Consider the following 26,810-nt stretch of genomic DNA (forward strand, 5'->3'; position numbering starts at 1 on the left):
GCTGTAAGTCTTTGAACAGAGGATGAGCGTTTTATAATTTTAAACTTATATTTTTAATGATATTTGCAAACAAAATTAATGACTTTTGGCGGGACTGGGGGAGGGGTGTGCTTTTCATGCTCGTCAGATATCAACAAACTACTCTGTATTCACCTGGACTACTATGGTGAGACCTGAAAGGAGCTTTGGGGTAAAAACAAGCTAGTATGGCTCCGTTAACATTTTCTTTCCTAAACTTGAGCCAGCTATATAAAAAATGTATTATTGTTCATAGCAAGGAGCCAGTGAAAGGTTTTCTTTACTGAAAATCCATCTCTGACCATGAATGACTTACTGACGGGGGAGAGGTTAGTAAAACAACCTCTCATACCACAATATGCATTCTTTTTTTCCTTCAGTATTTATTTATGGCTGTGCTGGGTCTGTGCTGCTGCACTGAGTTTTCTCTAGTTGTGGCGAGCAGGGGCTCTCTTCATTGTGGTGTGTGGGCTTCTCATTGCAGTGGCCTTTCCTGTCGTGGAGCATGGGCTCTAGGGCGTGGTGGCTTCAGTAGTTGCGGCTTAAAGTTTCTAGAGCACAGGCTGGGTAGTTGCATGGGTTTAGCTGCTTCGCTGCATGTGGGCTCTTCCCAGATCAGGGATCGAACCTGCGTCTTCTACATTGGCAGACAGATTCTTTACCACTGAGCCACCAGGGAAGCTTAATATGGCAGTGATATAACATATTTGACAAGTTTTTTACACCCAAGGATAAAGATTTTTTGTGAGTGTTCGATACAAGGAAAAATTGTGAAGATGATTAATAATTGTACCTAGACCTTAGAAGATTTTTCCTTAGCAGCTCAGAGGGCCTATATATTTCACTGCATGTTTTGTAACTGTTTTATACTTTGTCAGTCATTAAAAGTTCCATAAGATACAATGTATATGCATTTTATATATGTATATTCAGTTAATGAAGTCTTGCCTTTAAGCTTATTAATCTCATCCTTTTTTTCCATAACAGTTGTAATTTAAATGTTAAATAATTTAGTTCGTAATACAAGTGTTTAGAATTAGGTTTCTTGATGCTCAGAGTCCTTGCTGGGTAGATTTATACCCTTGAAATGAGTTAGGCATCCAGGAATGTGGTCTAGTTGCATTAAGAAAAATGTTTTGGATGGAAAAGGGAATAAAAAAATGTTTTGAAAATAATGTTATGAAAGTATAGATTACAAAGACAAATCTCAATAATCTTGTTTCTTAACCTTTTTTTTTTAATTCATAGTGTGTTATCCAGGATTTTCAAGCCTCAGTACTTCAAGTATCAGATTCAACTTATGATGAACAGTATGTTTTCTTGTTTTTTTTGTACAAGACTTAAAACTTAAACTGTATACTTCATATATATATATATATATATATATATATATATATATATATAACTGAATCAGTTTGCTATACACCAGAAACTGACACAACATTGTAAATCAACTATGCTTCAATTTTTTTAAAAAACTGTATATTTCATAAATGAGGAAAGAAATTGATTTGTTTAGTTAAAAATTTGTAGAATATACTTAACTGGTCTAAAGATAAAAAGTTAAATACTGAATAACATTTTGAAAGAAAATAAGATTTTACCACTCTGCTTTCTTACAACCTGATGATTCCTCCATATTGTTTATAATAGTTTGTAATTCTGAAGAGGATGTGTTTGTCTCTTTAATATTGTCTGGTACACTCTCAGAGTAGCTGCACAGATGCCAACTGTTCATTATGAATTCCCCAATGGCTACAACTGTGATTTTGGAGCAGAACGGTTAAAGATTCCTGAAGGTTTATTTGACCCTTCCAATGTAAAGGTATAAAAGTTTATTTCATAATCAGCCTGTTTTTTTCCTTTAAAGATCTCTTGTAATTACAAAAGCTAAATAAGACTATAAACTCTTTTGCATGTGCTTTATGGTTTGAAGGTCTTCTGTGTGACTGCTGGTTTCTGTTTTGTTGTAGGGGTTATCAGGAAATACAATGCTGGGCGTCAGTCATGTTGTCACTACAAGTGTTGGAATGTGTGATATTGATATCAGACCAGTAAGTGCCACTCTTGTTTATGGCATAAGAGTATCTTTTAGGGCAAACCAGTGCCCCCGGTATTTATAATGGCCATCATTTTTTTTAAGTTGGCAACTTTGGCCACTGACTCTGAAGTCAATTTTATGAAAGAATATGTAAAAAAAATGAAGTTCTACTAGAAAAGGGAAAATGCAAAACTCAGGAGCTGTTGTATCCAATGTAGTTAGCTTTTGGCCATGTATGGCAGTTCAACTAAAATAAATAGAAATTTACATTTCAATTCTTCAGTTGCATGAGCCATTATAAATGTAGCTAGAACATTTCCATCAGCACAGAAGTTCTTTTGGACAGTGCTGGTCTAGAGATTTCCTAAAATGTGACAAACCAAACTATATACTAGTGGTTTTTAATGTATATAGTATATACATTATATACATAGTATATACAATGTGTATAGTTTATAATGTATATAGTACAGTTTTACTTTTTAGGAAGGTGTGGTTTAAATTATATAACTTTTACATGGAGTTTATATGTAAACTTCGTGTTTTTTGTACTTTGCCGTGGTTTTTTTTTTTCATCAGTTTATTTCTTGCCAAGTTTTAAGGACTAACTGCATATTCTATACCTCTTCCCTGGTGGCTCAGGTGGTAAAGAATTTGCCTACCAATGCGGGAGACCCAGGGTTCAATCCCTGAGTTGGGAAGATCCCCTGGAGGAAATGGCAACCCATTCCAGTATTCTTGCCTAGGAAATCCCATGGACACAGGACCCTGGTGGGCTATAGTCTATGGGGTCACAAAGAATCAGACATAATTCTGTATTCTATACCATACTAATTATTAAATAGACCATATCTTATTTAAACCCTAGATTTTAATTTGTAGCCAACATGTTACCTGTTTTTTTAGTTCCTTCATTTACTTAAGAGTATAGACATTTGGAATAAATTTTTTTTAATATGGAATAAATTTTAAAAATATGAACTTAGCCACTAAAAAGGCAGGCTGATATTTAACTTTCTGATGCATACATGCAAATTAGAGGTAAAATATACTCCTTATTTGGGCTTCCCAGGTGATGCTAGTGGTAAAGAACCTCACCTGCCAATGCAGGAGACATTGAGTCTCTGGGTCAGAAAGAGATCATAGCAACCCACTCCAGTATTCTTGCCTGGAGAGTCCCATGGACAGAGGAGCCTGGTGGGCTACAGTCTCTGGGATCGCAGAGTCAGACATGCCTGAAGCAACTTAGCACACATACTCCTTACTACTAGGAATTTGTTTTTGATGGAGGAAGCCTCAGCATATGGATTTTGAAAAAGGTCATCCCTGCAGAAGAGAAAGGTAGCAGTCATTTTGGCCAAGACTATTGTGAGAGTATGTATTGTCCACCATAATCTGTCCAATTTTAAATGCCATAGCTTCTAGATGAGAACTCTGAGATGATGTAATTAGGAAATACACTTCTTAGGTACTGGCTGCTATCTGCCAAAACATTACAATTGGATTTTAGAATAACTGCCTTAAATTAGTGGTTTTTAAACTTTAATACACAAAAGAATCATCTGGAGAGTTTTAAACAAACCAACAAAAAACTTTTCCTAGACTCCACCCCCAGAAATTTGTATTTAATTGCCCCCAGCACTGGTGTTTTAAATATTCCCTAAATGAGTCAAATGTGCAGCCAGGATTGAGAATCACTGGATTAAACTAGTAGGCCTGTGTAGAAGTAAAAAATTAAAAAAGCAAAAACTGTAGTGGAACACATGGTTTTGTCTGTAGCTGTGTTTAAAACGGTTGGAAACATTTGAAGCTCATTTATTGTTGTTTCATTCCAGGGTCTCTATGGCAGCGTGATAGTGGCAGGAGGAAACACGCTAATACAGAGCTTTACCGACAGGTTGAACAGAGAACTCTCTCAGAAAACACCCCCAGTAAGTTGTGTGTATTCTTCAGTGGTATTTTTCAGTCATATATATACTAACTACTGGTGGAAAATCTATGTAGATACAGTTTGTTTTTGGTATCTTGTGTGTGCCTGGTAGTATTAATACTGCTTATTAATCAAATTTTTCTAGATGACATCTATTAGTTACTCCTGTTACACCCCATTACTATTTGAATCTCATTTTATTCCTTGATTCCATACTTAAGTGCCTACAGTCTGCTAGGCACTAGGGATAGAAAATATAGTCCTTCCCACCAAGGGCATAGTCAGCTAGGAGGACTAAACCTGCAAAAAAGAAAACCTGTAATGTGCTAAGTGGTTCAGTATGTCATCAGCCAGGCAGGCTGGAGTGTCAGAGGAAATCCTCCTGAAGAGCTGTTTCAATGAATGAGTTCAGTTGGTTGACAGTTTATGAAAGAACATCTAGGTGAAATATGTGCAAAATATGAAGGGAAGAGGGTATATTCTAACATTTTGAAGTAGTTGGCTTGTAGTCTGTATACAAGTGGGGCGTGCTATATGGCTGGAAAGATGAATGCAATGGTGTATTATGTCCTAGGGCTGCTGTAACAAAGTGCCACAAAGTAGATGGTTCAAAGAATTCTGAAATCAACATGTTATCAGGGCCATGCTCTCTGAAGCCTACAGAAGAGAATTTTTCCTTCCCTCTTTCCGTCATCTGATGATTTGCCAGCAACCCTTGGCGTTTCTTGGGTTGCAGTTATAGCACTTCAATGTCTATCTCCATCATCACATGGCATTCTTCCTTGTGGGTCTGTCCTCTTCTCCGAGACTGTTTCTAAATTAGGTCACATTCACAGGAACTGGGGATTATCAACATACCTCTTTGGAGGATACAGTTCAACCCAGAAAGATAGGTACCAGTCATGTCACTTACATAGCAAATTTACAGGGTAAAACATGGCAGAGGACTGAAGAGCTTTTATATTTTATTAAAAACATCCCATGGTATACTATGATAACTTTCAAAGGGATAGAAGAATCTGGTTTAGAGAGAAGGTAGTGTACATGGTACATTAGTAACAGGAATTTTTAGATTTTTAAACATCCATCAAGTAGTTTTTTGTAAGGTATTCTGCAATAAATACTACATTTTAAAAAACTTATTAAGAGGTTACATAGGCCCTAACAGAATCTAGAGAATCTGTATATTTGAATGTTTTACATATGCCACAATCTTTATAAAGTATTGATACAGGCATAAGATTGACACCTCCTTACATTTTTGGCGATCCAGACTGACCTGGAATATACCTTGATTATAGTACTTTAAATTTCATAGAAGTTCCCAGAATAATGAATATAGACATGGGCTGTCCAAGGTCTGATCAAGACCAGTTAGATACTATCCTTGTCTTTTAGGAGGCAATTAAAATTTAATGAAATCCATTGTAATAGGATTTGACCAGTTCCTCACCTACAAAACCCGTTAATCCCTTTTGCTTCCAGCACCCCTCCTTCCCATTCTACATACTCCACCCCTGCTGCATGCAGACTCAAACTGAATGTTCATGTATAGCGTAATTGGTAAGTGTCAATAATCTGAGAACTATCCCCAGAAGCAAATTCCTAGGTAGGGGGGAGATAGATCTCTCCATACAGAAAGTGAGAGAGGGGTAGTGGTGAGCCATAAAAACATGGTTATATAACACTACCCGATATATAATAAGTGTTCAAGTACATATTTGCTGTTTTAAGATGAAATTCTGAATACTGTACTCTCTAGCATGCAGTTTTCTAAGGTTTATATAATTTATTAAATTTCACAAGACAAAGTACTTTAAAATCCTATACAGTTCAACCTATGCCTATTATTAACCTAGCTACTACAAAATAATCATGTATAATTAGTGCTTGAACCAGATCCACTAAAAAGTCATCAAAATTGAATTTCCTAAGTTGAGGCCCTTGTTCTATTTGATAACACTAATACTTATTCTTCCCTTTCTGTTTTTAGAGTATGCGGTTGAAACTGATTGCAAATAATACGACAGTGGAACGGAGGTTTAGTTCATGGATCGGTGGCTCCATTCTAGCTTCTTTGGTTAGTAGATAAACTACTTTGCAAGATAGTTTAAGATTCTTATTTAACTTGAATGTATCACTTAAAATACTAAATTTAGTAAAAAGACTAAAATAATTCCTATGCATCATCTTTGCATTTTATATATCACATTTGTAGAGGACCTGATGCTAGTCTTAGCTATTATGAAATGACAAAAATGCCTCATTACCTTGTTAGTGGGTATTGTCAATCTGATTAGTTTCCCTCTCCAAGGTGGGAATCTGTGAACTTATTCATGCCTCTTCTAACAGTACTCACACATTGGCACTGGTCAGGACTTATCTGCAGCCCACTTAAAATTAAATCATTCTTCTTGGATTCTGGTTGCTCCCTGGCCTGTTGCCAAGGTAGAAGTCAGGAATTGGTTCCTGGGGCAGATGGTGAAGTCATGGTATTAAGGTTTGCATGTTGCTTGGACTGGCTTCCTACCTTGAAATCAGGAGGAAATTCTTATACTTACCTGTACCCTAAATTTAGAAAATTTCCTTCACCTCAGAGCAGCCAAAGTAAATGATTACTTAACGCTAAATATTTTTTAAAACCTATTAACTATTAAATGTTTTTAACTGCCCATTTATATATTTCTGGTCTATGTTTTATTTCTAGTCTCTTAATAGATCTTAGTTCAAAACTGAATACGTACGAATCCACTTGAATAATCACAGGGAATGGATTTCTCCTGCTTACACGTCTTAATAGTAATGTAGTCCAGGACCCTTCCTCCTTTGGTCCTTTTCCTTCTGTCACCTTCTGTTTATTTTGTATAGTGCATGTGTACTGTCGTTTGTGTACTTGCCAAACTTTATCCTAGTCTGACTTCTAAATGTTACCGTTAATCAAATGCTAGAACATTGCGTAAATACTGTACTAGGATCAAGCCTTCCAACAATTTCTCCTGTTGCCGTTAACCAAGCCATCAGAGCGAAACTCTTCATCTTCCTTTCTCAGCATTTTCTAAGTCCTCAAGACAGTATAGAAAGATTTAATATCCTATGTAAACTTGGGTAAGACTAAATAGTGTCTTTGGGTATTCTAGAGGAGGGCAGAAATAAGAATGGTGTAATTTGAGTACTATTTGGGGAGAGGTATAAGAGCTCTTACGGAGAAGGCAATGGCACCCCACTCCAGTACTCTTGCCTGGAAGATCCCATGGACGGAGGAGCCTGGTAGGCTGCAGTCCATGGGGTTGCTAAGAGTCGGACACGACTGAGCGACTTCACTTTCATTTTTCACTTTCATGCATTGGAGAAGGAAGTGGCAACCCACTCCAGTATTCTTGCCTGGAGAATCCCACGGACAGGGGAGCCTGGTGGGCTGCCGTCTATGGGGTCGCACAGAGTCGGACATGACTGAAGCGACTTAGCAGTAGCAGTATAAGAGCTCTTAAAAGACTCAGAATTGTGAAAATGAAGATATTAAAAAATTTTATTCCCAATAGAAAGGTACATATATGTGATTTTTTTCTTTCCTTTCACAGGGCACCTTTCAGCAGATGTGGATTTCTAAACAAGAATATGAAGAAGGAGGAAAGCAGTGTGTAGAAAGGAAATGCCCTTGATAAGTTCCCAAACCTCTACCTTCTATGTCACCTTACGTTTCATAGCTTTAGTATACTCAGGAAAAGAACAACCATCTTTTGTAGAATGTTTATACATTTTTGCATATTTCAATTCCACTTAAATTTTTTAAGGCTTTAACTGGTTCTATAAATTAAAATAAGTTTGTGCTTTCCTTGAAATGCACTTATTCTTATTACAAGCATTTTATAATTTTGTATAAATGTCTATTTTCTCTAAATATTTTGCTTTCAGTAAAATGCTTTCCAACTCTGTTTAGTATATTACCAGTGGATTGGTAGAATTGCTTTTTATTGACTAGTAAAACTTATTGCCTATGCTTTTTACATTAGGCTTTTAAAATTAAATAAAAATTACTAGCCATTCCAGAAATTTTTTTTTGGACTGCTGTGTTGTAACTTGCTACTTTAAATACTAAATGTGTTTATCATTGTTTTGAATGGAAGTACCCACTGAATTCACAGTTCCTTCATATCTAGTAACAATAGTAGGTAAGGTTACCTGAATTCCAAAATTACCTTCTTGCCTATTTGTTATAGCAGTTGGTATCACTTTCCCACTCTAAGATGCAGGCAGTTAATTAAAAGTCTGCTTAGACACAGAATTTATAAAATGGAAATTTAATCTAACTTTATATTGATTTTGACCACTTCCAAAATTAGCATGCCATAATAACTCTTAAAACAGTCAACAGTCCTTTGACTAAAAACACAAGTTATTTATAAACCACTTAGTATTTACTTTTGTATGTGGACTGTAATCCAAGAAAAACAAAATAGTAAATTATGGTTAAGATATCTTAGGCAGCACTTGACTTCTGGGCTTCAGAAAGATGTGGAAACTTTTTCTGAAGAAACTTTTCTTTCTTTCGTGCTAAATTTATCTTCCTTGCTTTGATGCGGGCTTGTTTCTCAATTCTCAATCTAGGAAAATAAAAGCATAACAGCAATTTATGCAAAATGACTTCCCTGTTACGTGGTACTGTAACATGCGTCCAGATCAATTACTTGAAGACGCCAATCAGGCCAGTCTCTGTATTAGGTGTGTCATGTTATTATTAAACTTGAGTAACCACTGTAAACCTACACAAGTCAAAGATAAGCAGGAGGTCTAGTGGGTAAGACTGTGTTTCCACTGCAGGTTCGATCTGGGGAACTAAGATCCCAAATGCCATTTGGTGCGGCCAAAGAAATTAACTGCATCTATAACCCTACACCAATTCTCTTTGCTACTTTCTGACTGGAAAGTAAGAACAGATCTCATGAGTCTGCAACAAACTGGGCTTTCTCCTTTATTTCAGAAATAATGTAATTTTATTGAATACATTAGGTATTTTTTATGTCCTACATCCTAAGACATTTAGAAACTCCCTAATTTCAAATAGCACCCAGTCCAGCATCATTTCCCCTATGCTGAGAGAATAAAACCATGCTGAGAGATGCTGCTTAGTGCTCCTTGGACTTGCCACCGAGTTGGCCTCTACCTATCAGCATCCTGGGGCATTAGGCCTTCATGCCTCAGCTAAAATGTTGACTTCTAGAGTCATTCTGAAATCATCAAAACTGCAAATGATACATGGATGCCAGGCCTCTACTGTATTTAAACTGAAATAATGCAATTAAGAGACAGGCATTGAATTTCAACTGCCATACAACAATGAAAATCAGCCACAACTATACATATATCCCTGCCTTCTTGAGATTCCTATGCAAGGTTTACTATTCTTGAGAATGTTCAATAATTCAATTTGATGAAAACAGATTGCACTAAGGCAGAACAGAGTAGGAAGGACAAATTCTGGAGACACCCTTGCAGGAAGTTAAATCACTGAATATAGAGCATTTCTAGGAACTAATGGAGGTAACAGAATTCCAGATAAGCGATTTAAAATCCTAAAAGATGATGCTGTTAAAGTGCTGCACTCAGCAAATTTGGAAAGCTCAGCAGTGGCCACATGATTGGAAAAGGTCAGTTTTCATTCCGATCTTGAAGAAGGGCAATGACAAAGAATGTTCAAACTACTGTACAATTGTGCTCATCTCACATGCTATAGCAAGGTTATGCTTTTAAAGGTCCTTTTGTTTTTTCATTATGGAAACAAGCTTTGAGAGGAAAAAATTAGTCTTTAAAAGAATTAATGCTGAAAGGTGGCTGCATTATCTAAGGCAGTTGTTAAAAGCTGTGGTTCTTGTGCTGCTAGGATTTTCCCCTTAGATTTCCAGCTGCTTTTCTGCCTTGAATTCTGATCTGTAGCACCTTTAGCCAGTAACCAGGCAATTTCCCCTACCTTGTTTCTGCAGCCACAACCCTGGATGTTAAGTGGCACTCTGACCCCAGAAAGTACACACTGGCAATTGTTTTCCCGTTCAATTCCAATTCTGGGGATTAAAATTCTTCTCAGGCTTCTGTCTGTTTTTGGATATGGATCCAGTGTTTTCAAATAGCTGTTTCTAAAAATCTTGTTTTTATAGTTCTCAGCTTGTAACCATTTCACTCAGGTAACCACTCCACTCCTCTACTACAACAGAAGCCCTACTTCTCCCTGTTCAATAACAAACCTGCTACGCAAAGTATCTGGAAATCACCATTCTGCAGGATAACATGAATTCAGATATACTACGACAGGCTTCTTTCCTCACCCAAGCCCCCTCTCATTTCATCATTCCTGCAATAACATAAGCTCACAGTCTATGCAGCTGAAGTGTATGGAACTTTAACATTACAAAAAGATTTAAACAACTACTTATATATATTGATGAAGAGAAAGACAATAAAACTTCTGAAAGGATATATATTAAAATGTTAGCAGCAGCTATATCTGGATGGTGAAATTATGTAAGACTATTTTTTTTTTATTACCGATTTTTCTAGCTTTTCCACAATGAACATGTATTAGTCATATAAAAGCTTAACACACCGTCTGATGTAAAGATATGTTTTAGTACTAAGGGTACTTGTGCTCACCTGACAAAACGTTCCACGTAGGGCATTGCAAAAAATCGTTTTCTATTATATCTTTTATTTAGGTACCAAGGTATAGGCCACTGCTTGAACTTGTGCCTGCCAAGAAAACAAAAAGGTATCACCCTACAGAAAACATGCAATAGATTTTCACTTTTTACAGATTTAGCCTTCTTTGGACTAGATATGTTTTCAATAAAATGAGATGTAATTGGCTTTTTAAAGATTTAAAATTTTTATACAGTTTACATTATGAAGTATTCTAAACTAAGAGGTATCAGACACTCATGAAGCTACTGCAAAACTGCAAACATTAATATTTTGCAATGTTTGCTTCAGATCACTCTTTTAAAAATATACATATAAAAGTTTAAAAACACAAGTTCTCCACTTTCACAATAGCTTCCAGTCATAAACTGGAGTGTATCATTACCAGATATATTTTGTAATTTTCCTACATATATATATGTGTGTACTAACTTTATATATGTACACATATAATTTGAAACACTGATACTCACATGTATGCATTTTATGATTTTAAAATGTACACAAATTGCACCAAGTGATTTAGTTATCTACTTATATATGCCTCAACATAACAAAACCTAAAAAATAATGCTAAGTGGGAAAAAAGGAAATTGTGAATTCATACGATAACATTGGAAAATATTTCAATTAAAAAAGTAACAGAAGGACTAACTTCAGGGCATTTAGCCAATCTTTTGGAATTGTAATGTTTGATTCGGATAAGCTACGTTGGTTAATAAGATGACGTAACTGCTTTGTTGACTACTTTAACTCCAGGAAAGTTAAAAAGCAAGAACTTTTAAACTTTAACAAGATTAGCACTCTTACAGATTCTAAAGTTGACTGTTTCTCTCCGCTATCCTCACCCTTTCTATCTGACCTCAGCTTGGATTAACCCCAGTACATTTTTGTAGAAAATAAAACAGATGAAAGTTCTTAGGCAGATGTTTTGGCAATTCCTCTCTTTTCTGCACTGGATCACACAACCACTCACCTAAATTTGGCTCCAGCAGCCCCACTACCACAAACTCCATTAAAAGAATGACATGGAGTTAAAAGAATCTCCCAGGACTTTGCGATGCAGGGGCCACAGGCTTGGTCCCTGGCCCGGGAGGACTCCACCTGCTGCAGAACTAAGCCTGTGCACTGCAACTACCGAGCCCACACTCAGCCTGCGAGCCGCCACTACTGAAGGCCGAGTGCCCAGAACCTGGGCCCTGCGACGAGAGAGGCCCCGCAATGAGAAGCCGAGCACTGCAACGGAGGGCAGCCCCACTCGTCTCAACCAGAGTCCATGTGAAGCAACAGAAGACCCAGCTCAGCCAAAAATAAAATTAGTTAATTAAAAAAATAAATCTACCAAATGCATAACCACTATTATGCAGTGTAATTTCAAGAGTACAGAGAAGGTCTCCAACCACCCAAAATTCCTTCCTCATCTTGCTAACTGATGTTTAAATTTCTAATGATGCTTCCTTTCGACAGTTCAACCAAAATGCAAATAAGCCCCTGGAAGAGAGAATACACTGGGTCTTCTCAATTTCTCATAGCTCAGTGTGAATGTTTATTACCAGATCCTTTCCCAAAGTCTAATAGGACTTTGGAATTGGACCCTGGAGACAAGATGTCACAGAAATGGAAAGATGTAATGAAAATAAACTGTTTCAACATTTGGACTAGGGCTTATCCTAAGGGCAATGGGGCAAACTTGAGATTGGTCCACATGGTCTTATTCCTCACGAACTTCTTAAAATAGTTTCAGGTTCAGGTTCTTAATGGGCGAAGAGGATAGATGTGTCCTAAAATGAGCTTCATGGGATTTATAACTCTCTGAAATTACACGTGCATATGTAACATTTTCTGGGGAAAGGATCTATAATTTTCATCAGATTCTCCAAAGGTCATATGATTCACATAAGATTAAGAATCATTCCTATGAAGAACCTATAAATAACTGAACCATGGGAATGGGATGCCAAGGGATACCAGACAAAGCTACCTTCATTCATATTCTGAAGTTCCAAAGGGATCTGGGGACCTCTATTTATATTAGATACATCTCTAATGTATCTAAATATTCTTAAAAGATACTGGATAGAGGATGAGGCATGAGACTTCACTGTCATCTGAGAAGAGCTACTATGTACCAGATGATTCTTCCAAAGATGTCTCTTCTCCAAGCACCAGGTCTAGGCTTTTCTTGACCAGTCTGAAGAAGTCTGAGGGCATCTTCCCTTTCCTGGACAACTTTATCTAATGCATCCATGGAATCTACCACCTGAGAAAAGAATACAAAAATACAATTTCAACAATCATCCAGGACAGAATTCCAAAGACAAAGAACACATAAAGACTATGCTACAGAAAATCTATGATGAATCTTTTTGTCAAAGAACCATTCTGTCAAATATTTTCTAAAAATATTTTTGGCTTAGGTATGCATACATATAGGTGTCTGTAGTACCACTTTCTGTAACTTTTTTTAAAGTTTAGTTTCAGTTCAGTTCAGTCGCTCAGTCGTGTCTGGTTCTTTGCGACCCCATGAACCGCAGCAGGCCAGGCCTCCCTGTCCATCACCAACTCCCAGAGTTTACCCAAACCCATGTCCATCGAGTCGGTGATGCCATCCAACCATCTCATCCTCTGTCGTCCCCTTCTCCTCCTGCCTCCAGTCCCCTCCCAGCATCAGGGTCTTTTCCAATGAGTCAGCTCTTCGCATGAGGTGGCTAAAGTACTGGAGTTTCAGCTTCAACATCAGTCCTTCCAATGAACACCCAGGACTGATCTCCTTTAGGATGGACAGGTTGGATCTCCTTGCAGTCCAAGGGACTCTCAAGAGTCTTCTCCAACACCGCAGTTAAAAAGCATCAATTCTCCAGCACTCAGCTTTCTTTATAGTCCAACTCTCACATCCATACATGACCACTGGAAAAACCATAGCCTTGACTAGACGGACCTTTGTTGGCAAAGTAATGTCTCTGCTTTTTCATATGCTGTCTAGGTTGGTCATAACTTTCCTTCCAAGGAGTAAGCGTCTTTTAATTTCATTGCTGCAATCACCATCTGCAGTGATTTTGGAGCCCGGAAAAATAAAGTCAGCCACTGTTTCCCCATCTATTTGCCATGAAGTGATGGGACCGGATGCCATGATCTTAGTTTTTTGAATGTTGAGCTTTAAGCCAACTAAAAATCTATTGAGCTCAAATTTCCATATGTTACTTTTTTTGAGTAGGATACACTTGCACAGATTCCTTTTGGAGACCCAATTTGACTCATCATCTTAAAACTCAATGACCTATTACAAAATGATAACAATCAGTGACTTTTAAAATATTAAAACCTATGTTCTGGCCTTAATTAGTCATTTGTGTCCCAAACACTCAGACACAGATATTTTGACCTGCTTGACTCAAAGCCACACTGAATAGCTGAATCCACATGCTACTTCCTTTCGACAATATGATTTTCTACAAAATTCATGAGAAATAAAAGATGGGTAAGAACAACAAATCCTATTTTGAGGACAAACTTAGAAGAGCAAAGGGACCACAGTGATCAGAGCCTAATGCAAAGTCTCTGACCCTCAGGCACTCAGTAAACCTGGCTGCTACATTGAAGAGTCTGCCCAAGGTCAGAGCTGAGGTTCCTAACTGAAATCTAATGTTAGCTCACACAGACAGAAAATAAGTGGCTACAAGAACACAGAGCTAACATCCAGTTATTTATGTTAATGCTAAGAGATAAGAAAGAAAATCAAAAGTATCAATTAGATACACCTCATTCAAAAGTCACCCTCAAAGAGCTTTCTTTTCTAGTTTATAACTTTCCCAGAGGCAAGAGCATCCTTGTACAGTTCCCAAAGTTTCAACTTATATCTTAAAATGAGCATAATTCTTTTAAAATTTTTCTTGATAAATTTTCATTAGTAGTATGTCACAAAAGTACTGAGAAAATTACATATATTTGATGTTAAAAATTATAATCACTTTCAGTTCATCTGGAGAAAACTTTTATTATTTTAAATTCTACTAATTAAGAAAATACAGTACATATGATCTCCTGGGCTGAGGCTCACCTCTAAAATATATGTTTTAAAGCAAGGGGAGGGGATTGTCTATTATTGAACTTTAAGTCTCAGAACAGCACCATTCTAGCATGAGTTTTTTTATCAAACAATGAGCTATTTATAAACAGCCAATACACTTAAAAGAGTCTCTGAAGCATAACTTTCCTTAAAAGCAGAGTTGGCAAACATACCTAAAAATAAAATCACATTACTTTACAAATGTTTTGCAGCAATGAAAACATGTACCACAACTCAGACCTTAGTTTCTAAATATACCATTTTCCATTCAAAGGCAGCAGGGTTCCTCTGTAAAATGGCTGATTCCAGGGTTGGGGCAGAAAAAGTACAAGATGAATCCAGCATATCCTGCTATTCCTCATCAAAGACTGATGAGAACACAGAGGCCAGCTTGAAGGAACCCACACTGGCCAAATCTCGAGTGATGATACTAAAGGATTTTAACTCATTGAATCAGGTTGGAATCCACGAATCAAGAAAAAAAAAGGGAAAGGAAGATAGGAGGAAATGGAGAAAAGGAAAAGCCCTTCCTTACAGAAGAGAGCTAACTAACAGTGTAGAATGAACAATGAAATTAAGACAATCACCATTTAGCAAACATCATGGCAGTAACTGATTGAGGCATGAAATCATCATTAAAGGAGGCTAAAACCAATGAGTACAAGTTTGAGGATTTACACGTTCCCAAAAGAAAAATCAGTAACTATACAGTGAAGAAACCTAACACTACAATAACCAAACTACTAATGCTAAGAACTTCAATAACAGAATGTATCAACACTGCATGCCTCCTCACCTGATGCACTGTGAAGAATACAGCATCACATCTATGATATTCCTGCCAATCATGATTATTATCATGAGAAATACCATACAAGGCCAAATTGGCCCATTTTCTTCAACGATGTCAATGTCATGAAACACAAAGAAAGACTGAGTAATCAGATTAAAGGAGATTCAAGAGACAAAACTGAAAACACATCAGTCAGGATTTTCTTTGCTATAAAGGATATATTGGGATAACATGAAATTTCAATAAGATCTGTATAGTATTTATCAATGTTAATTTCCTGATTTTGAAAACTGTATAGTGGTTATGTAAGGAAATATCCTTTTTTGGGGGGTGGGGCAATATACACTTAAATACCTACAGGTAAAGGGATATCACATATAGAACTTATTCTCAAACAGTTGAGGAAAAATGTATCTTTGTAGAGAGGAGGCAGAGAAGGATAAAGCAAACATGGTGGTGAAGTAGCCACACAGGGAATCTGGCTAAAGGAGGCCTTTTCGTATTGTTCTCATAATTTTTCTGTCAGTCTCATATTTTACCAAAATAAAGCTTAAAAAACCCAAAATATGATGCAACTCAACTTTTACAAAGGCAGATTAAACTTCTCCATAATTAGGGTAAATAACAGATTTTATCCCACCCCTTCTTTGACTCTCTGCAGGGAAACCCAGATCCTAACAGTGGTGAGCAGCGTGGGGAAAGAAGCCTGAAGCAGTTGAGGTTAGGAAGCAAGACTGAAGCAATTACAAAAAGCTGGGTTCTAATCTCACTGACTGACTTACTATGGAATGGAAAAAACATCAATAAAGAGCTGACTTTGAAAGTGCTCTATGGATAAACAAACAAATCTAACTAAATAAAACATAAAACCTCTACACGGAAGAAGTAATTGCAGATCTGCATTTACTGATGTGGGAAAATCTCTAAAATATATTAGTAAGTAGAAGATGTAAGTCTCAGAAGATTATATACAATATAAACAAATGTATGTAAATAAAAATAATCAGGCACATTTCTATATGCAGAGAAAAATTCTGATGGATATATAGGAAATACACAGGATTGACTACCTAACGGAATGGAAATAAAGACACCAAAAGATTTCTTTTTAATGATGAAGAAAACCTAACTTAAATAACAGTTGACCTTTTCAGAGTAATGTGAAAGTACTTAATATTGCTGAACTACAGGAAGGGAATCAAGATGATGGAGGAGGAGGAAGTGGAGCTCCTCACCCCCAACAAACACATAACACGGAACAATTCTCACAGAAAACTAACTGGAAACTGGCAGATCTCCCGTACACCCAAAGCTGCCCGGAGATCTCCCTGTCACCAGGGAGAAGGCATCAGGTCCAGTACCTGTGCCACTGGGAGGGATCTGTGAGGAACAGAAGGTCCAGAGGGAGTGGATCAACCCACAATTTGGGCACTCCCATGCCAGTCCTGGGGTCCTACATGCGCAGTCAAGCCCTCTAGCCTGCTGGGAAATCTGCCAAGACAGACAGAATAATGGAAATCACCCAATCAAAACAGCAGACAGAAAGACAAATGAAAAAAATGAAAGCAACATTATGAGGTCTATGGGATGATCATAAAGTGTTCCAACTTGTGCATAACAGGGATTCTGAATCCTAACAGATTCAGGGATTCTGCAAACAGAGAGGGAGAAGGAAATCAAAAAACATTATTTCAAGAAATTATGACTGAAAACTTCCTAAACCCAAAGAATGAAACAGATATCAAGGTACAGGAAGCATAGAGAGAGGGTCCTAAACAAGATGAACCCAAACACACCCAAACTAAGACATACCATTATTAAAATGGCAAAACTTAAAGAATTTTAAAGGCAGCAAGAGAAAAGTCAGTTACTCAAAAAGTCACGGAGCTCCCGAAACACCAGAAGGGTGTGGCATGATATACTCAAGCCCTGAAAGGTGAAAATCCTGCAACCTAGGTACTCCACCCTGCAAGATTGTCATTTAGAATAGAAAGAGAAGGAATTTCTCAGAAAAGTAGCAAAAACTAAAAGAATTTATACACCATATAAAAAGTACACTGTATAAAAAAATGAACTCAAAATGGTTTAAAGGCCTAAATAAAAGACATGACATCATAGAACTCCTAGAAGAGATCACAGGCAAAATGTTTTCAGACCTGAATTGTAGCAATGTATTCTTAGGTCAGTTTCCCAAGGCAAAGGAAATAAAAGCAAAAATAAACAAATGGAACATAATCAAATGTAAAAGCTTTTGCCCAGCAAATCAGCAAAAAGCTTTTGCCCATCAACAAAATGAAAAGACAACATATGGAACCAGAGAAAATATCTGTAAATGATGGGACTGACAAGAGGTTAATATCCAAAATACACAAGAGCTCACACAACTCAATATCGAAAAAAAAAAAAACCAACCCAATCAAAATATGGGCAGAAAACCTAAATAGACATTTCTCCAAAGACATACAGATGACCAACAGTCACATGAAAAGATGATCAACATCCCTAATGACTAAAGAGAAGCAAGCCTAAATCACAGGGAGGTATCACCTCACATTGGCCAGAATGGTTACCATCAAAATACCTACAAACAATAAATGCTGGAGAGGGTGTAGAGAAAAGGGAACCCTTCAAAACTCTCGGTGGGAATGTAAACTGGTGCAGCCACTATGGAAAATAATTTTCCCTAAAAACACCAAAAACAGCACTACCATACGACCCAGCAATCCCACTCCTGGGTATACTTCCAGAAAAAAGAACTATAATTTGCAAAGATACAGGCATCCCAATGTTCACAGCAGCACTATTTACAACTGCTAAGACATGGAAACAACTGAAGTGCCCATCAACAGACAACTGGCTTAGGAAGATGTGATATACGTGTATACACATACAAACACCACAATGGAATACTACTCAGACACAATAAAGAATGAAATACTGTCATTTACAGCAATATAGATGAACCTAGGAAATATTATACTTAGTCAAGTTAGAAAAAGACAAATATTATGATATCACATGTGGAATCTAAAAAATAATACAATGACTCTAATATGAAACAGAAACACACTCACAGACATAGAAAACAAGCTTATGCTTACCAAAGAGGAGAAGGCGTGGGGAGAAGAGTAAATAAGGCATAAGGAATTAACAGACAAAAACTACTATACATAAAATAGATAAGCAACAAGGATTTACTGTCTTGCACAGGAAATTATGTTCAATTTCTTTTTTTTTTCTTTTGCCTTCATCTAGATTTATTTTATGTCTTTGGTTAAATATTGAAAACCAATTAATAGGCTATTCTTTTAACAGTGGCATTCTTTAAATTCCAGAAAAATATTTAATGTCAATTGTTAATATTAGTTCTAGTCATTAACTATAAAGTTTGGTTGAAAATAAAATACAATCTTTACACCACTAAACGCAATGGTATTTTAGGTAACAAATGAAGCTACTATTTACAGAGACTTTGCCCAGAAAACCTCCATTGCTCATTAGGTGAGACTTACTGATGGAGACCTCTGTCTCTCTGTCTCTCTCTCTCCATCATTTAAAAAAGCCAAAACAAAACACTTTCCAATTAAATCTTTGAAGTGTTGTCCCTTTGATGGACATTTTTAGTTCCAAAAAACAAATTGGTGGTGCTGGTTTAGTCGCTGTGTCCGACTCTTGTGACCCTATGGACTGCAGACCACCAGGCTCCTTCGTCTATGGGATTTTCCAGGCAAGAATACTGGAGTGGGTTGCCATTTCCTTCTCCATGTTCAATTTCTGTAGTAACCTATAATGGGAAGCAATCGGGGTGGGGGGAGGGGGATGTGTGTGTGTATATATATATATATAAAAAAAACTGAATCACTATGGTGTACACCTGAAACAATTTTATAAACTATAAAAAACTTATTAATTAAAATGGTTAAGATGGGGCTTCCCTGGTGGTTTAGTGGTTAAGAGTCTGCCATGCAACAATGCAATGGACACTAGTCTGATTCCTGGTCGGGGAAGATCCCCCATGCTGCATAGCAACTAAGCCCATGCACCACAAGTACCAAATCCCACGTGCCCAAGAGCCCGTGCTCTGCAACAAGAGAAGCTGCAGCCAAGAGAAGCCCATATACGGCAACTAGAGAAAGTCCCTGCACAGCAACAAAGACCCAGAGCAGGCAAAAATAAGTAAATATTTTTAAAAAATGGTTATGATGATAACACTTCTGTTATAGGTTTTTTATACCAATTATTAAAAAAGCATTAAACAAATTTGACCTAGTTGGTACAGAAGTAGTTAAACCAGAACTAGAAATCTAAGATGGTGCAGGTACTTTAGAAAATGGTTGGACTGTTTCCTAAAATGTTAAACATGGATTTAGCACACAACACAGCAAGTTTACTCCTAGGGGTTTACCTAAGATAGGTCCATGCACATTTGGGGCTTATAGGTAGAAATGGGAATGAAGATGGGTCTGAGATTTCCTTTTGGGAGGATGGAAATATTCTAAATTATATAGTAGTAATAGTTGCTTAAGGATGTAGATTTCCTAAAAATCAAGCAGAAATAGAAAGAAACCTACTTGCCAAGAATTGTAGGAATGATATGCTCACACCTTTTAGCTTTTATCCCACACTCAGCAGTCTCCAGACTCCCACAAATCTCACCTTTTCTAAGCGCTCCGGGCTTGGCATTGGCAGCCTCTGTCGCTTAGCTTCCTGTTCTAGAGTTAGGAGCATGTTTCTTTCTTTCAGGAGAACATACCTATATGAAAAACAGAACTAGTAATGCTATTCTGTGGTTATAGTAATAAAATTGTGGCTTTTGACATGAAAATTAATAATCTGTACTCAAAAGTTCTTTAGAATAACCCTTTAAACAAGCTGTATCTAGTCTCACTCATTTGTTCACTAGATTTTCCAAGTGCCACATACTGTATGAAGGAAGTACCAGAAGAGTCACAAACAAGCATAAAGTAGAGTCCCTACATTCCAAGTGGAAAGAGCAGATGGAAGGCAACTAACACCTATTCAGCTCCTGTTTTAAGCACATTATATACATTTATTTCACCGAATTCTCACAATAATTCTGAGGTTGGAATCATTTCCATTTTCTCAATGAAGAAACTAAAGCTAAGACATGTAAGGTATCTGGGGGGCACGTAGCTAATTCAGCTAAGTCAAATCGTGAACTCCCTGTAATCCAGTCTATTTTTAGCCCATATGCCCCCTCCACAACTGTAATGTGCTGTGGTGTATTGAGTGGTATAGACAGCAAGTACCAGAGAATTAAGTGGGAGAGACGAGACATTCCTTCTGGCGAAGATAGTCAGGGAAAGCATCAAAGAGATGGGATAAGTTAGGCTGGAAAGAAAACCTAAGCAAACACAAATACTGAGATCAAAACACTAAGTGGCAAAGCTTGAATGGGAATGAGTTTTGTGAATAAATAATGTTTGATTGAGAATTAGAGCTGGAAGAAAGGAAATAAACGTGGGGGGCACAGAACATGACACAAAAGAATTGGGCTACTTTTTGGTGTGGAAGAAGACAATTTGGAGGGGGAAAAGTGGCAGAAGATAAACGATTTGGTTTTCGCCAGGATGAACTGAAACTGCCTTAACTATCCCCTTACCAATAAGCGGCAGTAAACACGCTGTAAGACAACACATTTTTATAATGAATCTGTTGTGCTGTGTTACATATCTGACACCAAATGAGGGTTTTTCCTTCTTATGCTGTCTTTTCTAACACAACTTTTCCAACTCCTCTGACCCTAACTACCTGAAGTTAGTGCCAGATTCCACAAAAGTAAGGATTCAGTCCCACAAAAAAGACTGCCCCACTTTAGATGCCAATAATGATTTCTAGGCCTTACATATATCTGACAGACCTGCTGTAAGTTAGGGGTTCCAAAAACCCTCTCCTTGGGTTTGATATTTTGATAGAACAGCTCACAGAATTCAGCAAAGCACTTTACTCTCTGGTTTATTATAAAGGATACAACTCAGAAACAGCCAGGTGGAAGAGACGCACAGGACAAGATGTGGAGAAGGGGTGCAAAGCTACCCTGCCTTCTCAGGGCACAACACCCTCCCAGAACCTCCATGTATTTACCAGCTTGGAAGCTCTCCAAACCTAGTTGTTTAGGGTCTTTTATAAAGGTCTCATCATGCGGGGATGATTGATTAAGTCACTGGCCACTGGTGACTGAACTCAATCTCTAGTCCCTCCCCCGCCACCCCCCAGAGGTGGGCATGGTGGTGAGGCTGAATTCTTTACCCTCTAATCATGCCTTGGTCTTTCCTGAAGGTGTGCAACAACGCCCTCCCAGCCCACTTCACCCAAGAGTTGTTTAATTAGAACAAAAGACACTTACATCACTCAGGCAATTACAAGGAATTAAGGAGCTATGTGTGAAGCCATCAGAGACAAAAGACAAAGTATATTATTTCTTATTGTATCACCAGAACAAGCCTGTAGTATTAGTGATCTTACAAGCATTTTACAGTTCTTTAATCTGCCATGAAAGACAAACCACTCTTTAAATCAAGGGGTAAACCTTTAACTGCCTACTACAGTGCCTGGACAAACAGCAATGCTGAGTGAAGGCAGCCTGGTGAAAGAACAAGATGGGTAAGAAGTGGTATGGACCGCTTCATTTAGACCAGCCAAGTGTCACCATGCAGGGGACCTACATGGAGGAATGTAGGTTCAGTGCTGCAACATCACAGGTCTGATTATTCAAGAAGAGCCAGAAGTCCTTATTTTTGCGTGAAACTTCCCAATTTTTAAAACACAGTACAGTCCAAACAAACATATCTTCAGGCTAAATATAGTCAATGAATGCAGAGGGTGGGGGTGGGGTCAAAAGGCACAAATTCCCAGTTATAAAAGTGACTATAGTTAGTAATACTATATCACATAATTGAAAGTACCTCAGAGAATGGACCTTGAAAATCCTCACCACAAAGAAAAAAATTTCTCTAACTAAGTACAGTGACAGTATTAACTGGACTTATTATGATCATTTTGCAATATATACAAATACTGAAGCATTACACTGCACATCCAAAACTAATATAATGTTATGTCAATCATACCTCAATTTATATTCAATATATGTATATATACAAATCAACTGTCTCAAATCCTCTCAACTCTTATTCATCAGGAGAACCTGCCAGCAAAACCTACCTAAATTTCTAATTAAGTGCATCCTCCAACACACTTTCTCAAAGTAATTAAGTTAAAGCTTCCAGGCCATGCAAAATAATAAAAAGTAAGAAGACTGACATGTGACCAATTAATCCCCATTCTGTTTTATTAGTTTCCTGAAATTGGTAGTATAAAAGTGGCAGTAGGACTGGTAGCAGTTACAATAAAATTTCTAAACTCCCAACTAACTCTGATACATCTCTCATAATGTAACTTAACCTCTGGAGTATTCATAAAAATTTTAATCATCTTATATATCACCAACAGTACCATAAATCATTTCACTTAATTTCCTACATCAGATAAAGTTTATATCTCATTATTATACTATAACTGCCTCAAACTCTTAGATGTTAATGTACTCAGTATACTTACCAAAGTTTATGTAAATCTTCATTACTTTTGTTCCTTAATTGCTGACAGGTCCATGAAGCTCCTATTAAAGTGATAAACTCATAAGGTGAAATAATTTTCTAGTTACGTGTCCTCTGGCAAATTACTTAATCTTTCTAAACCTGTTTCCTTATCTATAAAATATATAATAGCTTTTTATACTATAGTACAGTATATAATTAGAACTTAATTGTGATTAAATTGGATATTAGTAATGTGACTGGCAATAGCATTCAAAACATCTCAGTATTAGTACAAAATATATTTTCAGTCTAATGTCAAAATACTTACTATTCTTATAAATTAATATTCAATTATCTCTGAAAAAGTGAAATCTAAAACAAACCCCAAACCTCACTTTAATTAATAATTTCAACCCATTCCTCTTCTAAACCATTTGTCAACCTGCCAAAGAATAGTTTATTATTATACTCTCCTATTTTTCTCTAACAGACATTCCCAAAGGAACTGAAAAAAGAAAATAACATAAGCAATTCCCAAACTGGATAAATAATCCAAATATGATAGAAGGTTTAATAAATATATTTAATACTGATCAACCCAAATATCTCACCAGATTTCACCTTTTCTTCCCCCCAATTCTTTGGGTCATCAAAAAATTCTTCCAGTCCTCTCCTAGACAATGTGGTATGAAGTAATCTACACTGGTGAAAAGATGTGACATCTGATGTATTCTTAGTCAACAGACTAAGAGAAAACCTGCAACTGAACATATATGAACAAGTGATTAAAGTTTCATGACATCTGGATTTTATAGGCAATAAATGGAATCATTTCCTCATTTACAATATCAAAAAACCAACTTGGGGATTCTGCACAAGAAACAATAAATTCATAAAATGCTTTAAAAATTATTTTTAATATCCCCAGTATAGATGCTGTAATTTATCCTGTAATTTAGAGCATAATTCAGAGATAATATATTGACATAATTATATTTTACAGTAAAATTTTTAGCTCCTTCATATGCTGCTGGTGGGCATATAAGTAGATAAAAGCATTCTGAAGTTTAATTTTGCAACACATCTGAGGCCCAATGCTTCCTCCTGTAAGCCAGTAATTCCACTGGATTTAGAAATTTCAACTAAAGAAAAGATCACGTACAGGAATTGATAAATCAAAATGTCTATTGTGGTGATCATTTTGAAATGTATGAAAATATCAAATCATATCATTATCAAACTAATTATACTTTTTAAAAGTCTATTAAAGCATTATATATGATAACAAAAAGCAGACAATAATGTAAACATGCAACTTGGAAATGGTTAAAATAATTATTGTGCATCTGTATGATAATTTATTATGTTGCAATCTAAAAGTCATACTTGTAAACAATATTTAATGACATGGAGAAATAATTTAAAATACAATAATGAAATGTATCACAAGTGCTGTATTCCTACTCCCTCCCCAAAAAACTAACCTGAATCTAATCATGAACAAACAAGCAAATCCAAATCCAAATGAAGGAATATTCTAAAAAGGTTGACTTTATTAAAAAACATTAATGAGAGAAAGGCCCTGAGTGTACTTTCCACTCCTGTGTAATGTTTAATTCTTGGCAACTGAATCAAAGCAGTGTTAAATTATGGCAATATCTGCACTTTGGGAATGAGTACATACCGTATGATCACACTCTGCAAATGACACTTTTAAAGCTGTTAATAGACTTTGCACCTTTCCTTTGACAAGGATGTGTCATATTTAAATTTTTACATTCATCATGGCTACAGGTAGAACTAGGGAAGGGGGAATGTTAATTTTTTATGGGAATTTTGATATGAAAAGAAACTAGTCGTTTAATTATACAATAGGCTTGGCTCAAAAAGTGTTTTTCAACTTGGTATTCCTAATGTGGGATGTGACTTTATTTTATTTTTAGTAGCAGATTTGGATGTAGACTGACATAGCTGAATGTCTTAATAAATTTAAATTTGAAGATTAAAAAAAAACATTAATGACATGAAAGAGAAAAAAAGAAACTGCTTTGGATTAAAGAAGACTAAAAAGATATGACAATTAACATGATAAATGATCACTGATTGAACCCTGAATAAAAAAGAAAGAAAAAATATTCCCAGTGTGATCATTGTAGTATTGTGGTTAAGACATTTCTTATTTTTAGGAAATTCATGCTGAAATGTCATGATGCTTGCAATTTTGACATGCCTCAAATATTTCAGAAGAATAAAAGCATGGATATAAAAAGTATAAAAAATGTGACAAAATACTGGGGAGTGATTAATATAAGTGAAGAGTATATGGTTATTCTTTGTACTACTTTTACAACTTTTCTTTTGGTTCGAAATTGAAAAAAAAAAAGCTGGCGAAACAAGGGTAGAATATAAAAATGCATGTATGTAAGTATGATCCTGATTTTATTTTTTTATTTTTTTGATTTTATTTTAAAATTACATGTATGTGTATATTCTGAAAGTGAAAACGAAGAAAACCTGTTTATCTCTAAATGGTAACATCATAGTTGATAGTTACTTTCTTCTTCAAAAACACTTTCCCTTATTTTCTAAAGTGTCTGTAAGTGAACAGATAACTTAATAGTAACGATAAAAATCTAAACTTATTTTTTAAGGAAAAACGATGATGAGATGGAAGAGACAATTGATTCAAGTCTGCCACTTTTCAAGTTACAGCCCCTGAACCTCTGCAAAAAAAAGACAAAAAACCAAACCAAACCACTGCTTATCTCTGAGGTTAACGTAAGGAATTACATTATAGCTGAGAGATGCCCAATAACAGTGCTGAATTCAAAGAGCACATACATTACTTCCTTTTGGGGAAAAAAAACAAAAACAAAAACCCAATAATTTGTAAAATTCAACTCATTAAAAACAAAAGCTAATAACAGGGAGGTAATCGTACAGCTTAACGTCAAACATGATCTGTCTGTCCAGAAGACAAGCGGTCTTTCTAGAAATAACCACCGTTTGTAGTATATTCTTTTCTCACACCTGCAAGGCGACTGTCAGTTCACTCGGCTTTCATTTATTCACTCAAAATTTACTCAACACCTCTTTTTGACAGGCTTTGGGAGTACACATCCCCTTCCCCCCCTTTTAACTCACAGAACCTGACAGAGCGCTCAGTTCCACATCCAAAAGCTCTTCAGTGAATTTTTAAAAAAACTCACCCAGTCAAGGAGAATGATTCTGTACCTCCACATTTAATTAAACAAATACTGGGTTTCTACAGACCCTAAGAACTGCCTGGTCCCCAGTAGGTGGCAACAAAATGTTTGAGGAAGATACAGACAATGTCGCAGATGGGAGACTTCTCCAAGGTCACTGACTCCTCACGAAGGTGGGCTCGCGCCTAGCCATCAAGGCGGCCTTTCCAACTCTAAACGTTTTCAGCATCTCAACAATCAAACAAGTTCCAAAGTTGGGGAAGTGGACAGACCTACCCCTCAAATAACTTACCCTGTGCTAGCAAGGGCTTGGGAACTTATTAACGACGTAGAAGCCTTCAGAGCGGCCGAGACTCTTCTGCAGAAAACAGCCAAACTGGCAGCAGCCATTTTTCGTATCAGCAAGCAAACCGCATTTCCGCCAAACTGGCGTCACTTCCGGAGTCTCACGCCGACCGGAAGGCGAGAAAGGGAATTGACTTTGCCCTCAGTCAACATGGCCCCTTT

General features: G+C 36.7%; 2 protein-coding genes and 1 long non-coding RNA gene across 4 annotated transcripts in view; 2 read left to right on the forward strand and 1 right to left on the reverse strand.

The window, feature by feature from the left end:
• Positions 1-8,039, forward strand: part of ACTL6A (actin like 6A) — a 27,890-nt gene extending 19,851 nt beyond the window's left edge. For both annotated transcript variants that reach the window (XM_061166630.1, XM_061166631.1), the window contains exons 9-14: positions 1,267-1,328; positions 1,729-1,843; positions 1,992-2,072; positions 3,895-3,990; positions 5,983-6,069; positions 7,568-8,039. In XM_061166630.1, coding sequence (XP_061022613.1) covers positions 1,267-1,328; positions 1,729-1,843; positions 1,992-2,072; positions 3,895-3,990; positions 5,983-6,069; positions 7,568-7,648 — 522 coding nt within the window. In that variant the 3' untranslated portion in view covers positions 7,649-8,039. The remainder of the gene's footprint in view (positions 1-1,266; positions 1,329-1,728; positions 1,844-1,991; positions 2,073-3,894; positions 3,991-5,982; positions 6,070-7,567) is intronic.
• On the reverse strand, positions 7,567-26,753 carry MRPL47 (mitochondrial ribosomal protein L47). Its single transcript, XM_061166632.1, has 7 exons — positions 26,596-26,753; positions 23,709-23,860; positions 23,117-23,177; positions 20,192-20,288; positions 12,806-12,936; positions 10,632-10,727; positions 7,567-8,590 (listed from the first exon to the last, which is right to left on the reverse strand). The coding sequence occupies exons 1-7, from the start codon at positions 26,691-26,693 to the stop codon at positions 8,467-8,469; spliced, it is 759 nt and encodes a 252-aa protein (XP_061022615.1). The 5' UTR covers positions 26,694-26,753; the 3' UTR covers positions 7,567-8,466.
• LOC133073340 (uncharacterized) lies at positions 12,943-17,314 on the forward strand. Its single transcript, XR_009696954.1, has 2 exons — positions 12,943-15,199; positions 16,197-17,314. It is a non-coding gene; the product is annotated as an uncharacterized LOC133073340 (long non-coding RNA).
• Positions 26,754-26,810: the final 57 nt, after the last annotated feature.

This window comes from Dama dama, chromosome 19 (assembly GCF_033118175.1).
Source record: "Dama dama isolate Ldn47 chromosome 19, ASM3311817v1, whole genome shotgun sequence".
In the NCBI taxonomy this organism is placed as follows: Eukaryota; Metazoa; Chordata; class Mammalia; order Artiodactyla; family Cervidae; genus Dama; species Dama dama.